This window comes from Bufo gargarizans, chromosome 7, assembly GCF_014858855.1.
Source record: "Bufo gargarizans isolate SCDJY-AF-19 chromosome 7, ASM1485885v1, whole genome shotgun sequence".
In the NCBI taxonomy this organism is placed as follows: Eukaryota; Metazoa; Chordata; class Amphibia; order Anura; family Bufonidae; genus Bufo; species Bufo gargarizans.
Window position 1 is genome coordinate 129,575,614 of NC_058086.1, and position 17,214 is coordinate 129,592,827.

The 17,214-nt window shown below is 44.0% G+C and overlaps 1 protein-coding gene across 2 annotated transcripts in view; it reads right to left on the reverse strand.

Moving 5' to 3' along the window:
- Window positions 1-17,214, reverse strand: part of WDR47 (WD repeat domain 47) — an 86,047-nt gene that overhangs the window by 51,437 nt on the left and 17,396 nt on the right. For both annotated transcript variants that reach the window (XM_044300954.1, XM_044300953.1), the window contains exons 2-5: window positions 17,013-17,179; window positions 6,834-6,917; window positions 6,079-6,163; window positions 2,707-3,509 (exon numbers count right to left, since the gene is read on the reverse strand). In XM_044300954.1, coding sequence (XP_044156889.1) covers window positions 2,707-3,509; window positions 6,079-6,163; window positions 6,834-6,917; window positions 17,013-17,170 — 1,130 coding nt within the window. In that variant the 5' untranslated portion in view covers window positions 17,171-17,179. The remainder of the gene's footprint in view (window positions 1-2,706; window positions 3,510-6,078; window positions 6,164-6,833; window positions 6,918-17,012; window positions 17,180-17,214) is intronic.

The window sequence follows — 17,214 nt, forward strand, 5'->3', positions numbered from 1 at the left end:
AAAAAAAAAAAAGTAAAAATGTCAGCAGCAATGAAATACCACCAAATGAAAGCTCTATTAGTGAGAAGAAAAGGAGGTAAAATTCATTTGGATGGTAAGTTGCATGACCGAGCAATAAACCGCTAAAGTTGTGGAGTGCCGATTTGTAAAAAAGGGCCTGGTCACTGGGGGGGTATAAACCTGTGGTCCTTAAGTGGTTAAAAGAAGGTTGAAAATGGGACTAGAAGGTGTGGGCTAGTGGTGGCTAACTTTTTTTTTTATATTTTGTCTTGTCTTTAGTATTACTTTTTACTGCACACTTTGTGCCCCCTTGAGGACATTACTTTTTTTATTGCCAATTTCTCCTGTCACTAGGGCTGATATATTAACCCCAATTACTGGAGAAATACAGCCTCCTGACATGCACTTCTGAGTTGCTAAGACCCAGCAGCTCCTGCAGATTCCCAGGGATCACAGGCTCACTAGGACCGGAGCAGGAACTGGCATTGCCATTTCCTGATCCACGTCCAGTGCTGTGTATAAGGCAATGGTGAAGGCAGGGATGGTAAAAACAAAACAAAAAAAACAACATTCTGAATAGGAAGCCCAGCTGCCAATGATAACTGGTGTCCCGCTCCTGGAGCTGCACGATTAGTGTGCCACTGCCATTTCTACAAGGACATTCAGAAACGTTCTTACATACTGTATATAAATGCAAGACTGCCCAGGCGTATAAATTCTATTCTAAGAACCATACATAGTGTTTAGCTTTTACCGCCGGGGATGGCCATGGCCAGTCATACATTTCCCCTACAGTAGCTGCTGCAAGTAGAATGTGATATTACATGCTGGCTATTCAAATAAATTAACATGCATGTGATGCATAGAAACAGCGATCCCACCCAGTGGGAGTCTCTATAATGGTTGCCCTGGTTGGACAACCTCTAACATTATTAGGCCTCATGCACACGACCGTATTTTTTTCCTGCATCTGAATGCAGACCCATTAATTTCAATGGGGCCGCAAAAAAAGTGGCCAGCACATGGTGTGCTGTCCGTATCCTTATGTCTGCTTATCCAAACACAAAAATAGTCCTATTCTTCTCCATTTTGTGAACATGGCAGGTACCTGTACATATGGTCACGTGCATGAAGTCTTAGGGCTCTTTCACACGAGCGGATGCCGTGCGGGTAATCCGCTGCGTGAAAGCGAGCCAAGCCCCGTTCCGGACAACAGAGACACGGAGCAGTAACATGATTGATAATGCTCCGTGCCTCTCAGTGATCTTTTACTACAGAATCACAGTGAGATAAAGTGGTCACCGTGATTTTGTAGTAAAAAGGTCCCAGAGAGGCAAAGAGCATTATCAATCATGTTACTGCTCCATGTCTTTGCTGTCCAGAACGGGGCTTGGCTCGCTTTCACAGAGCGGATTCCACGCATGGCATCCTCTCTTGTGAAATATCCCTTAGAAGGGTTCTCTGCTTTATACAAATGCTAACTTGTTGGTAGGGTCTTGTGACAATAGTGCTAACCACAAGGGGGGGAGATTTAGCACCTCTCTTGCGCCTGAAAAGTGCCATTAAAAAGTTGCAGGTGCGACTCTTTTAAAAAAAATTGTCACCTCTATCAGTTTTACACCACCCTCGCCATTTTCGCTATGGAAAGGGCAGTGTGGAAATGGTGGGGAAGGGGGTGTGGCCAGCTACCCGACAAATTTATCTTCATTCACGCAAATTAAGCCAGGACTCTACGGCAGCTCTGAGCTGTTGTAGATTTCTGTTTAGGGTCCATTCACACGTCTGTAGTGAATTGCGGATCCGCAATACACCCGGCCGGCATCCCCCATAGAACTGCCTGTTCTTGTCTGCAATTGCGGACAAGAATAGGACATGTTCTATTTTTTGCAGAGCCGCGGTCTGAAAATGCAGATGCGGACAGCACACTGTGTGCTGTCGGCATCTTTTTTGTCCCCAAAATTGCGGAACGGATGCGGACCCATTTGTGGACGTGTGAATGGAGCCTTAGGCACACGGACTCCTGGAGGATGCTTCTAATTTATGACGAGATGTATGCCTCATCATAAATTAGGCGCATCCTCCAGCAGCGCAGGAGGATGCCCAAAGTGTCCACCAGCTGGGACCTCAGCAATCAGCAGTAATCTGTGTTTCAATTCCTTGCATTGCAGTGTGACCACAAGAGACATAAAAGCATTACACAATTCCTATTAAAATCAATGGGCTGTCCGTTTGGCCTCGTGCACACGACGGTAAGCATTTGGCGGACAAGGACAGGACGTGTTCTATCTTTTGAGTCATCTATGTGCTTTCCATATGCGTAATGTCAGTTCCACAAAAGACAGAATATGTCCTATACTTGTCCCAACTTTTTTTTTGAGATTCATTGGTGCCATCAAGTTCTAAAGGAGTTAATTTTTTTCATGAAATGGTGAAATAATTGCATTTAAAAGACATAGGGCCATCAAAATGCCTCACTTTCAATATCTGATATGTGTTCTATGATCTACTGTGAATAAAATATGGGTCTATAAAATTTGCAAATCATTATATTCAGATTTTATTTACAGTGTCCCAACTTTTTGGGGTTGGGGGTTGCACAATATTAATTGTAAGTGTTTTCTGGGAGGGGGCGATTGCTGCTGGTAAATAGCCACTGATCTCCAAGAAATTTCATGCAATATACATCTTACTTATTTCTGTAAATACCTTTCAGAAGACTCTTCATAGATACTGTGACAGTCTGAGCTCTCCAACATTAGGCTGCGACTGAGGTTCTGCACTCCAGGGTAATGGAAGTTAGCAAATGAATGAGACATTGGTGAAGTTTTACTTCCAGGCTCAACTGTTCTTTTATCATGACCACTCAGCCCACACGTAAGACCATCCAAGGCCGGGTTCAACGAGCGAGACATGTATGCGTCTGCAGACTGTGGCCTCCTCATTGGAGAGGAAGGGTAGGGAGATAGTTTGCTAATGAGTGGGGTGAGAAGGTCTGCATAGCCAGCTTTGCTGGGCTTCATAAGTTTGTCAACATGAATATTCAGTGTCTTCTGTTCAAAAGCACAAGAAAACACACTAGGAGGCAAATTCTGAAGCCATGATAAGAGACTTAAGTCAAGATCATCACATCCATTACCACAAAGAAGGTCAATTCCAAGTAGGACCTCGCTTTCTGTGATCTCCTCTCCAGTGGCCTTACTCTGGCAGAACTCCACACAACACTCATACAGCAGGCCCTTCATGACGAGCTGAAACAAGCGGTTATTACTGGCCTTAAAACCTGCCTCACTTAGTTTCCTATCAGCAGGGATAAACTCTGCTACCATAGCACAGGCCTCGTCGAAGCAGTGCACTCGGGCCGTGCTTGGATTCCAGTCCTTAAACTCTGTGTGGTTTGTGAGCCTTGGAAGTGTGAGCAGAAGACATAACTTGCTGTAGTCATCCTTAGAGGAGCAGTACTCTTCGAGGGCATGGAGACACTTCACAGCTTCTTCCATTGTAAATTCCAGCTGCCGTAACAAGGAACATTTATAAGAAGCAAGATACAGAACATAAATACACACCTATATGATAAACCAATGCAAAATCTGTAAGTGGTCGCTATTTCAATTCTACACCCAAAAAAAACCACTGCAGTCATGGCTGATTCAATGGACCTAAACACAAAAAAATGAGCTCCAGAGGCAAAAAATAAAATAAAAACTAAGTAATGCAGCAGACGGCAAACCAGAGGAAGAAACCTGATCACTGGAAACACTGAGCAGTCTGATGGCTGGAAACTTCTGTTCCCTGCAGATGTCATTACTGTATTACATAGTGGACTCTCAGAGCTAAAGCTGGCCATAGAGGAAGATCTGGCTTCCTTCAATTGGCATTCTGATATTTTTCAGCATTGGGATATTGGTAGGTGCAAATAAATAAGCGGCAAACTGAGGATTTTACATGGGAAAAAAATAAATAAAAATCATTCTCAATGTGTCTATGCTGTTCTTGTGCAATGTGACACGTGTACTTCTCTACAATGACATCCGGTAGCTCAAAAGCCACCGTAAAATTATGTATTGTGAACTCAAAGTTTTTCAATGGGGTGGGGCGGGCTTACAACAACTGTAAGTTGAGACTGGTGCTTTATGTCATTATGAAAACATTAAAGGGGTTATCCTGGAAAATATAATGATGACCTATCCTTAGATCATCATTATCACATCTGCGGGGGTCCGACACCCAGGACCCCCGCCGTTCAGCTATTAGAAGAAATAGGGCACTAAGTGCATGCTGCAACCTCTTCCTAGGCCAGTGACGTCACTGTACATTGGTAATGTGGCCTAGTTGCAGCTCAGCCTCATTCAAGTCAACGGGGCCGAGCAACGATACCAAGAACAGCCGCTATATACTATGTGTGGTGCTGTGCATGAAGAGCTGCCGGGAGGCCACATCGCTCTGATCGGCTGGGATGCCGGGACTCGACCCAATGTTATAAGGATGACCTATCCTGAAGATAGATTTTCTAGGATACCCGTTTAAGGTTGCTATAAACCAATTTGCTGTGGAGAACTAGCCGGAAGTTACCCATACTTTTAGTTTAAAGTTCATCAAAACCATTCCAAACAAAAAGATCGTTCATCAGGTGACATTTAAAGGGGTTTCCCCGAGAATTAAGAAAATAAAATTACTGAAAATTCTAGTGTGCGTTTTGTGTGTACTAATAGGACGGCGGCCATTTTATTTCTCCTAATGATTGCTAGACATAACGAGTCATTATAACTAATGAGAGGTATTTGAGAATATATTTATAATAGTAAATTAATATTTAAGTATTTTCATTTTCTTAATTCCTGGAGAACCCCTTTAATAATGAATGGTCATTTTAACCAACCAATGACAGATCAACACCGGTGTTTGAAACTTTTGTTCAATAGTCGGACAAAAGGTATTTCATTCAAAGAAGGGCCATCTGTGGTGTAAAGATCATTATTTGTACGACCATCACAGAAAGATCACTCATTCTTCACCCCGGTGTCCTTAAATATTCAAGGCCAGAATGGCCAATATGGAATAAAATGTGTATGGCTGCATCTGTGAAGGGTGTCACTTCTATCAATCTGAACTCCTCTGATCAGCCTCACAGTCATAACAAATGTTATTTGGAAGCCTTCTAAGGGTCCATTCACACGTCCGTTTTTTCTTTCCTGATCTGTTCCGTTTTTTGCGGAACAGATCAGGACCAGATCAGGACCCATTCATTTTCAATGGGTCCTGGAAAAAAATCGGACAGCACAATGTGTGCTGTCAGTTTCCGTTGTTCCGTTCCGCATGTCCGTTTAAAAATAAAACATGTCCTATTATGTTCCTGAAAAATCGGATCCTGGTACAATGCAAAGTCAATGGTTCCGCAAAAAACGGAAGACATTCGGATGTCATTCCGTATGTCTTCCGTTTTTTGCGGAATCCGTTCCTGGAAACACATAGCAAATTTTTTATTTTATTTTTTTCAATTTTTTTTCAAAGAAATCCAAACAACTTTATTTGATTATTGAAATGTATACATGTTTCCGTTTTTTGCGGATCCGCAAAAAACGGATGACATACGGAAACATTTTCAGGAACAACGGATCCGCAAAAAAACGGACCGAAATTCGGATTATAGAAAAATACTGACGTGTGAAAGTAGCCTAAGACTGAAGACAAACTTCCAGGAACGTAGGAAAATCTGCAGGAATCCTCAGCTGGTTATAGTTTTCATCTTCGTACACTCAACCATCTGCTATTCTTACAGCCCTGAATACCGCGGTTTCAACTCCTGAACCTCCATTATAAGAGCAGAACAGAACAATGACAATGATGAAGGCGCTGGATCACTCACATGACACACTTAAACTAACAGACCCATCACATTGACTACAATGGAATCTGCTGGGTTTCCATCAATGCGACCCAGCTTTTCACTGAGTCTCTTTAAAATCTCAAATATCTCAGCTAAATTGGCACAACTATATTATTTAGCTACTGAGGTATACAGGAAGGCTGAAGAGGGCAGCTCCACGATAAACCTACATGCTGAATTCATTTATATCTTACGTGCTGGGGCTCCTCTTCTGCTGACATTGCATTGTTCACACACAGCGCTTCCAAAAACTTCTGCTTTAGAATTATGTACCGGAACCTAAGGAGATCAGAACACCCATAAGTGTAGATTTCCACATAACATAAAATACCAGAGAAAGTATATTTAACACACAACCTAAATAGGGACATGTTTTCCTACAGAGGTAAAATTGAGTGGAGGCGAGCAAACCTAGCCACCGCTTCAATCACAGGACCCCCATTCTCATGATCAGTGGGGGTCCCGTGTATAGCTGGCCAATTTCTAACAATACTAATGTATTAGTACTATGACATACATCTGTACCTCATACAGGTTATATTTGCATCTCCTCACCGCACGGGTCAAAACATCCGCCAACGCGGTAGTGGTGGTGGTGGGGTTTGTAGCCAATAGAAGGCCGCAAAGGGGTGAGCTTTTCTAGTATCATAAGTGACGTTAGGGAGGCTCAGCTCCATCACGGCCTGCTATTGACACCTTCCCCCCACCCCCCCCTCTCCACACACACACACACTGTTGCCGGATGTTTTCATCCATGCAACGGGAGATGCAGTGGCGGCCGTGTGGGGATCAGGAGCGACGCCAATGCAGGGAGCGGGGGTAAGTATAACTTATATGAGGTGCCCAGGCATTGGGGAGGGGGTATTATAGGGGTTGGATACCCCCTTTAAGCAATGCTGAACTACTCAAGAACCTGTACACCTCCCTCCTCCATTTATTTTTAGATTACCTTTTTCTGTCAAATTTGTCCATACACTCAAGCGGTTGGATAAACTGAAGGACTTCGTCCCACTGACCATCAAGGACCAACTGCCTGCAAGTTAGAAAAAAATAAAATAAATGGAAAAAAACTGCCAGACAGTTGACAAAGATCAGATTACATTACCAGACACATAATAACTGTCATGTGGTGCAAAAACCACGTATCTTCCAAACTGAATGTGTAAAGGAGCTGTCCCCTCTCCTGACATGCCTGTGTTAATAGCTTCCTGCGCTCCCCATCTATTCTTATGACTGCATGTCTGTGCTGTTACTAGAACGTGTGGATGAATTGCTCGCAGTCTGCAGTAAGGGTATAGAGGGGTGGTAACAAGTTGGGGGTGCCCCTGCAAAGATTGACTCTATCCAATCAGTGCTGCCATTTTTAGACTGTGCTGGTACACACCCCCAACTTGTTACCTCCCCTCTCCCCTTACTGCAGACTGCTAGCAATTCATTCATAACTTCTAGTACAAATAATAAAGGAACGGCACAGCATAGAGTCATAAGAATAGATGCTCCAGAATCTTTATTACAGGAAGCTATTAAAACAGGCGTATCAGTAGAGGGGACAGCTCCTCTTTAACCTGCTCAGGACCGCCGTACGGAAGATTGCGTCTTTGCGGCGGTCCTGTTGTTCTGGGTGGACGCGCCGATGCGTCCTCTCGCGAGACGCGAGATTTCGGGGAAAGCCGGCCCGCGCATCGCGGGTTGGCAAAATTCAAAAGACAATTTCGTCAGCAACCTGCCAGCCAATGATCGTGGCTGGCAGGTTGCTGATTTTCAAAAAAACAAAATCAGCAGCCAGATAACCCATCATATTAGTAAATATGATGTGGTTATATGGCTGCTGTGCTCACCAACACCACACTTAGCCCCCAGATCACCTCCCAGCACCCCAATTAACCCTTTGATCACCCCTTCTTGCCCCTGTCAATCACTAGTAAAAAGGAAAAAAGTGATCAGTGCAAACTGTCACTTTTTTTTTTCACTGGTATTGACCGTTAGGTTTTAGGTATAGTTTAGGCCCCTTGGTTAGGTAGTTTAGGGATCAGTTAGCGCCCAGCCCCCCATCGCACCGCAGTCCGTTATTCGCTGATTAGCGTATCGCTAATCAGCATTTGTACTTTTATAGTATCTGGAAGTGATCAAAACTGATCACGGTCAGATCTATAATTGTATTAGTGTCACTTTAGTTCGCCCTCCACCCAAAACGCAGTGTTTGCCTGATCAGGCCTGATCAGTCGCCCACACGTGCGTTCACCCACGCCCGCCCCACCGCAGTGACAAAAAAATATTTTTTTTTTGATCACTGCACATTCACTTTACACGCACTGCGGCGATAAAAAAAAAAATCTGTTTTGATATTTTTTATCAACCGCAGCGGCCTCCGGTACTTCGCTAGCCTCCCCTTTGTAAGACAGGCTTGCTTTTTTTCTTGGGTAGTCTCAGGGAATACCCCTAAATTTAGTTGCCCAAATGTCAAACAGGGGGTATTCTTCTGAAGAGGCCAACAGGCTTCTGACCCAGTCGGATGAGGAATGGGAACCCTCATCTGATGAATCTAGCGGGTCAGAATACGAACCTGTAGAAAGCAGTGGCTCTCTGACCCAAAGTTCGGACGAGGAGGCTGAGGTCCCTGATAGCACCAGGCGTACCCGGCCCCGTGTCGCTAGACCGCAGGTTGCGCAGTATCCGCTTCAAGAGCAGCAGAGTGGGGCTGGTGCTGTCGGATTACGTGGTGAGGCATACACCAGCAGCGCAGCCCTTCCTGGACCTAGTACCAGCACTGCCGTACAACCTGGTGAAGTGGCGAGCACCAGAAGGGCAGTTGAAGCTGGTTACGGTGGAACGAGCAGTAGTGACCCCGTCGCAGCCACCGCAAAGACGTGCCCGTAGAGCCCCTAGAATCCCTGAGGTGCTGGCAAACCATGATTGGCAGTCCCCAACTTCAGCCGCACCTGTAGTTCCCCCTTTCACTGCCCAGTCTGGAGTTCGGGTTGAGACAGCTCAGATCGGTTCGGCCCTGGGATTTTTTGAGCTGTTCTTGACTGCGGAGCTCTTGGACTTAGTCGTGGCCGAAACAAATCGGTATGCCACACAATTTATATCCGCCAACCCGGGAAGCTCTTATGCCCAGTCTTTCCGGTGGAAACCAGTCCAAGTTTCCGAAATTAAAACTTTTCTGGGCCTTCTCCTCAACATGGGTCTAACTAAAAAGCATGAATTGCGGTCATATTGGTCCACGAACCCAATTCATCACATGCCCATGTTCTCTGCTGCTATGTCCAGGACACGATTTGAGACCATCCTGCGTTTCCTGCACTTTAGTCATAACAGCACCTCCCGTCCCAGAGGCCACCCTGCTTTTGACCGGCTCCACAAAATTCGGCCCCTCATAGACCATTTCAACCTGAAATTTGCAGATTTGTATACCCCTGAGCAAAACATCTGCGTAGACGAGTCCCTAATACATTTTCCCGGGGGCGCCTTGGCTTCAAACAATACGTCCCAAGCAAGCGCGCCCGGTATGGGGTCAAGTTGTATAACCTCTGTGAAAGGGCCACAGGCTATACCCACAAATTTCGGATCTATGAGGGAAAAGATCAGACCCTGGAGCCGGTCGGTTGCCCTGACTACCTGGGGTGCATTGGGAAGACAGTCTGGGACTTGGTGTCACCCTTATTCGGCAAGGGGTACCATCTTTATGTGGACAATTTTTACACAAGTGTGGCCCTCTTTAGGCATTTGTTTCTAGAACGGATTGGCGCCTGTGGCACCGCGCGAACTAGTCGCGCGGGCTTCCCCCAACGGCTCGTTACCACCCGTCTTGCAAGGGGGCAGAGGGCCGCACTGTGTAACGAAGAACTGCTCGCGGTGAAATGGAGAGACAAGCGTGACGTTTACATGCTCTCCTCCATTCACGCAGACACGACAATCCAAATTGAGCGAGCAACCCGTGTCATTGAAAAGCCCTTCTCAGTCCACGACTATAATTTGCTCATGGGAGGGGTGGATTTCAATGACCAGATGTTGGCTCCGTATTTAGTGTCCCGCAGAACCAGACGCTGGTATAAGAAGGTGTCTGTATATTTAATTCAATTGGCTCTGTATAATAGTTTTGTTCTCTACAGTAAGGCTGGGAGAACTGGATCCTTCCTCAAATTTCAGGAAGAGATCATCGCGAACCTCCTGTATCCAGGAGGTTCCATGGCCCCATCCACCAGTGTAGTTAGCCATCTACACAAGCGACATTTCCCCAGTGTCGTTCCTGGTACCTCAAACCGACCGCCACCCCGAAAAAAATGTTGTGTCTGTAGCAGGAGTGGAATAAGGCGTGACACCCGCTATTTCTGTCCTGACTGTCCTGACCACCCTGCCCTATGCTTTGGAGAGTGTTTCCGGAAGTATCACACACAGGTACACTTAGCATAGGGATTGCATCTCACCAGGACAGGCACACAGGGCTATTAGGACCCATTCACATACAGCTGCTGCAAACCTCTCCTTTCACCTGGGACAAAGTGCATAACGCACTTCGCCACATCTTTGGGCGATTTGCGCTTTGCACATTGACCCATGGGGAAGGAGAGGTTTGTTCTATAAAAGGTAAAAAAAAAAAAAAAAAAAAAAACCACACACCAGTAAGCAAAAAGGTTAATGTTTAGTTCAAAAAGTTAAAGTTTATATGTTCTGTTCCAAAGTTAATAAAATTATTGCATTGCAGCCTGTTTTTTTCTTTTTTACCTTCCAGGTGGACCAACCGATCAACTAGCTGCAGCACTGATGTGCATTCTGACAGAAGCATTGCGCTGCTGTCAGATTACACGCAAGTCGGTGTATGCGGCGCTGCAAGACGAGATTTCTACTCTGCAGTAACAGATACGTTTGCCAAGGCATACGAGCTGAGGAGGAGGCGGCGTTCCTATGCTTTGGCAAAGACTTTGTATGTAAAAAATCAAATAAAAAAATCCCGGCAATGATTTATTCATCCACATCGATTGATGCGAATGGAGAAATCTGGTTTGCCAGGGCATACGAGCTAAGTGGGTATGGATGTTGGGCGGAGCTCCTATGTCCTGGCAGACGCCTTTCCCCTCTTTTTTTTTTTTGGCAGAGATTTTTTCATCCACATTGATCAATGCGAATGAAGAAATCTGTGCCGTTCATTTTTTTCTTTCAGCCCAGAGGCTGAACGGAAAAAAAAAAATCTCATTACCTGTATGCTCAATATAAGGAGAATAGCAGAAACTCCTAATGCTGGCCATACATGTAATGATTGCGGAGACCCTCAAATGCCAGGGCAGTACAAACACCCCACAACTGACCCCATTTTGGAAAGAAGACACCCCAAGGTATTCGCTGAGGGGCATATTGAGTCCATGAAAGATTTAAATTTTTGTCCTAAGTTAGCAGAAAGTGAGACTTTGTGAGAAAATAAAAATAAAATCAATTTCCGCTAACTTATGCCAAAAAAATACATTTCTATGAACTTGCCATGCCCCTCATTGAATACCTTGGGGTGTCTTCTTTCCAAAGTGGGGTCACATGTGGGGTATTTATACTGCCCTGGCTTTTTAGGGGCCCTAAAGCGTGAGAAGAAGTCTGAGATCCAAATGTCTAAAAATGCCCTCCTAAAAGGAATTTGGGCACCTTTGCAGCCTAGATGCGCAAAAGTGTCACACATCTGGTATCGCCGTACTCAGGAGAAGTTGGGGAATGTGTTTTGGGGTGTCATTTTACATATACCCATGCTGGGTGAGAAAAATATCTTGGTCAAATGCCAACTTTGTATAAAAAAATTGGAAAAGTTGTCTTTTGCCAAGATATTTCTCTCACCCAGCATTGGTATATGTAAAATGACACCCCAAAACACATTCCCCAACTTCTCCTGAGTGCGGCGATACCAGATGTGTGACACTTTTTTGCAGCCAAGGTGGGCAAAGGGGCACATATTCCAAATGCACCTTTCGGATTTCACCGATCATTTTTTACAGATTTTGATTGCAAACTACTTCTCACACATATGGGCCCCTAAATTGCCAGGGCAGTATAACTACGCCACAAGTGACCCCATTTTGGAAAGAAGACACCCCAAGGTATTCCGTGAGGGGCATGGCGAGTTCCTAGAATTTTTAATTTTTTGTCGCAAGTTAGTGGAATATGAGACTTTGTAAGGAAAAAAAAAAAATAATCATTTTCCGCTAACTTGTGACAAAAAATAAAAAGTTCTATGAACTCACTATGCCCATCAGCGAACACCTTAGGGTGTCTACTTTCCAAAATGGGGTCATTTGTGGGGGTTTTCTACTGTTTGGGCATTGTAGAACCTCAGGAAACATGACAGGTGCTCAGAAAGTCAGAGCTGCTTCAAAAAGCGGAAATTCACATTTTTGTACCATAGTGTGTAAACACTATAACTTTTACCCAAACCATTTTTTTTTTTGCCCAAACATTTTTTTTTTATCAAAGACATGTAGAATAAATTTGGCGAAAAATTTATATATGGATGTCGTTCTTTTTTGCAAAATTTTACAGCTGAAAGTGAAAAATGTCATTTTTTTGCCAAAAAATCGTTACATTTTGATTAATAACAAAAAAAGTAAAAATGTCAGCAGCAATAAAATACCACCAAATGAAAGCTCTATTAGTGAGAAGAAAAGGAGGTAAAATTCATTTGGGTGGTAAGTTGCATGACCGAGCAATAAACGGTGAAAGTAGTGTAGTGCAGAAGTGTAAAAAGTGGCCTGGTCATTAAGGGGGTTTTAGCTAGCGGGGTTGAAGTGGTTAAAGACGTCGTCTGGATAATCATTTTTTAAAGGCTCAGTGTGGCACTAAAAAATAAAAATAAAAATAGAAAAATAAAATTAAATCCACCTCCATTAATCATCAGTGGCTCCTGTTCTGATGCTTGACTGGTCTTTGCCCCATGATGGCTATTAGTACACAAAAGATGCCTGCTCTGCCAAGCAATGGCCACCCAAGCAGGCATTTCCTGTGCGTCAACCTGGGGAATGTTGGAATGGGAGAGGCGGGGATCGGTGGAGGTATGATTTATTTCGTTTTTAGGTCACTTAAAAAAATATATATATATATTATTATTATTATTATTATTATAATAATATAAAATGATATAGTGACTGGTATACTGGTGAATGGTATAGTGCTGCTTGTGGGTGATAAGTATGGCCTTACCCTTAGGGATCATATTCTTTTGGGATATCATGTCCTTCTCATGCAAAAAGCAAAGAATCAGAGCTCATTCCCATAACAGGTCTGTTTTATACATCCCAACATTGAGATCTGTGGAAAATGGCTTCCGTGTGCTATCCATTTTTTCTATCACAAGGAATCTGTCACAGTGACCCCTCCCATCCAGCTGTTTACGTAGATTATCTCATTAAATGCCGTTTTTCTTTTTTTGGTCTGAGGCTCAGTTCCGGAGTTATGATACTTTTTCTTATCCAAATCAGGCCTTTGGTGCACGCAAGTTCCGCTCCTTTCTGGCCACCCCAACTCTCGCTGCTTTGATTGACAGGGCCAGGCAGTGGCAAAGAGCGAGGGAGGGGCTGGCCACAAAAGAATGGCACTTGGGTACAACAAGAGCAACGGTGATGCAGTTGTTGCACCAAAGGCCTACTTTGCATATTAAGAAAAAGTATCATAACTCAGGAACGGAGCCTCGGATCAAAAAAAAAAAAAAAAAAAACACAGCGTTGTAATCAGGTGAACCACAGATGTGCTACATGGTGCCGTCTTTGAAAAACCACTCATCCAGAGACTATGTAGCTATCATGACCGGCGTGCCGATCACATACGTAGGGAAAGGTGGTGACCCCTAACTCACCTTTAGGGCTGGCACCTGACCGCCCTGACGTCCCTTGACTGGTTCCTCACCCGTACGCCGATCACGTGCCTAAACCCTGGCTTTCCCTGAGATGAGCCCTACGTAGTGAATAGGGCGGTGGGAACACTAGTCCGCACCACTAACTCTAAAGGAAAACACCAAGGGGAGGACAGACAATACAGACAACATATAATCCCAGGTGGGCGACAACAGCGGACAACAAAAGCCCAACAGGGATCCGGAGGGTAACGTTCTGGAACAACAACCAGGAATAACAGCTGCCTACACAGCTCCAGTGGGTCAGTATAGAAGTCCAGGCAGGAAGCTCTATATCTGGCAACCAGAGAAGTGGGAGAGGGGAATATAAGAAGGTTGGGAGTGCTAGACAAGAAACAGCTGAGGAAAAGGAGCTACGGATCCCTGAGTGAGCCAAAAAGGATTGCAAGGCAAACCCAGAAAGCTACCATAAAGAAACAGCACTATCTTTAGACATAGAGCACGCAGCCACCCGCTGCGACTTCCTGACCCCATGTATAACGGAGTCAGACGTGGCTCTTGACACCCTCGTCACAGTAGCTCTTCTAATACACTTTGGGGGAGATTTACCAAGACTGGTGTTTCTAATTCTAGTCTTTACCAATTATGTGGTGAGATGTTCCAAAATGTAAGAGGAGCACGTCAGAATCTGAAATCAGCTAGGACCAGTTGTAGATTTATGGTATTCCTTGTGCCATAAAACAGACAATGAAGTAATGACAGATGCGTCCAGCAGCGCAGAGTTTGCTGGAAAGGGTCTGAAACTTTGTGGTCGCACACCTCTGGTGCAGGGGGCTTGTCACTCTCCCTTTTTCTTGATTCATTCCTAATTTGTTTCTACAATGTAACAAAGCGCTGGACATACAGACGTACATTTGAGGATGTGCTGAAGGCCACACGGCATGGAAAGTATAGAGAATTCAACTCTGAAGAGCACTTGTCTAATGCGGATTACATCTGAATGGAACGTCAAATCCCTATAATACTCTTATAAGATGTAACTGCTGATCATCTAAGTTTCTACTGAATCTTTAACTCCTTCCAGCTCTCTGAAGTACTATTATGTCAGTATTTAACGCTCTGTGTCTAATAGTATGTCATGGCGATCATGCGAGTTCAGGATCTGGGCCCCTGCAGTTGCTTGTGGGTGCGGACTGTATTATGCTGAAGACATTGTGACAACTGGAGATAACTGCGACCCCAGCAGTTTAACCCCTCAGATGCGGCAATCAATAGCGACCGCAGCATGTCAGCAGTTAGACATAGGGAATGAGCTCCTTCTATCATCCAATCAGCACTCTGTGAATGCCATCACAAGGTGCTGAGTATTTGAAAGCAGGGGGGCTTATGAAGGGTTTAAGGTCTGCCATCTACCTTAAGCCCTTACACAGCTCAGTCGGCAGAAAAAAATAACATTTTTTATTTATTTTTTTAAAGAGCAATTTTCTTTTTTTTAAAGAGCAATTTCATAGTTTAATAGGAGTAAAATATAACAACAAAAAAATAAAATAGTAATTTGTTATCTTCATAATCGTTCTGACCCACAGAATGGCATCATTACTGTACAAACAACATAAAAACAAAACACTAAAAACAATGGCCGAATTGCCTTGTATTTTCACTGCCCCCACATTTGAAAAAAAGTTATACAATTCACCTGATGTGCCTTAAAAATGATGAGATATGGATGGTGTAGAAAGGACAAAGGAAGAAAGGCCCTTCACACCCGTGAAGAAAAGTTTGAAACACGTATCAGGCGCCAAATCACTCAGTCAATAGTCGTGATGTAAATGCAGATGGATTCTTATTAGTATATAAGATGTAGATAAGACCTTCACCGGGGTCTGTGTGATGTTAGAGGTCATAAAATAGTGATAATAATAAAATTAAGGGTAAGAATAAAATCAAGGATAAGAATAAAATCAAATCCACTCACTTCACGGGGGGGGGCAGTCACCAGGATAAACTCAATACACCTGGTGAGTTTATCCTGGTGACTGCCCCCCCCGTGAAGTGAGTGGATTTGATTTTATTCTTATCCTTGATTTTATTCTTACCCTTAATTTTATTATTATCACTATTTTATGACCTCTAACATCACACAGACCCCGGTGAAGGTCTTATCTACATCTTATATACTAATAAGAATCCATCTGCATTTACATCACGACTATTGACTGAGTGATTTGGCGCCTGATACGTGTTTCAAACTTTTCTTCACGGGTGTGAAGGGCCTTTCTTCCTTTGTCCTTTCTACACCATCCATATCTCTTCATAAGTGGACAAGGGCAATCCTTGATCCACTGAAACACTTGAGCTGCCTATCTTGTTCCATAACTTCAGATGAGCATAACTCCTATATTGTTCTGTATAGAACCCTCCTCCGACCCCTGGCGCCTCTAATAGCCTCTACTCTAGGTACTTATTTTGCGACTCCTGGTGCACGGTTAGACCAGGTAGTTCAAATTGTACCATAATCCTCTTTTTGTATCTCCACATTCTCCTTAAAAATGATGCCATTAAAAACATGCCCTCATAAGACTATGGCGATAAAAAAATTTCACCTACTTTTACACCAGCGTTTTCCCTCTCCGCTATGGAGTTCCGTCATAGGATCTCAATAGCGGGGGAAAACATTTGCGTTTTGTCCCCATTCTTTGTCAATGGGGACAATACTGAACTGACCGAAACGGAATCCACTCCTTTCCATTTGGCTGCGTCCCCTTCGCGACAGTATAAAGCTGCAAGCAGTGTTTTCTGTCAGTGATGTGCTGCGGTCAGTGATCCGTCCCCCATTCAATTTCAATGGAGTTCCTAACAGATCAGTCTTGGCCATGTTAAAGATAATACAACCAGATCCTTTCATAATGGATGCAGACGGCTGTATTATCAGTAACAGAAGCGTTTTTGCTGACCCAGATGGGGTGACTCTGGTGTGAAACTAGCCTTAGGGGTAGCTAGCTGATCATTGGGGTCTACACGCTGAGACCTTCAGCAATCCCAAGAATAATGTACTCCATCTTCAGCGCTCCCATAGAGAATGAACCAAGTGTCAGTGCACATACACAACCTGCCGCTCCATCAGAACGGGGGAACGGAACCCCTATTATCAGGATCGTGGTGGTCCCAGCATTTAGCTAGTCATCCCCTATCCTAACTTATAAACGTGGCACAACCCCTTAAAGTACCAAAATAGGTCGACTTCAAGGTGGAATTCATGTTAATCTTTGAATATTGAAGATGTATACTTTTCATACTGTGACATACCTGAGAAAAAGCATGTCATCAGAAAAGAGCCCGTTTATCACCCCGCTCTCCTTCTCCAGGGCCAGCATGCTGATGTGCAGCTTCTTGGCATTGAGGAAATCCAAAATCAACTTTGTAATTTCCACTTCTTTGACATTCACGGTCTCTTCAGCCGTCATTGTGAAGGTCTAAAAAAATTAAAAAAAAACATGTATAAGACACG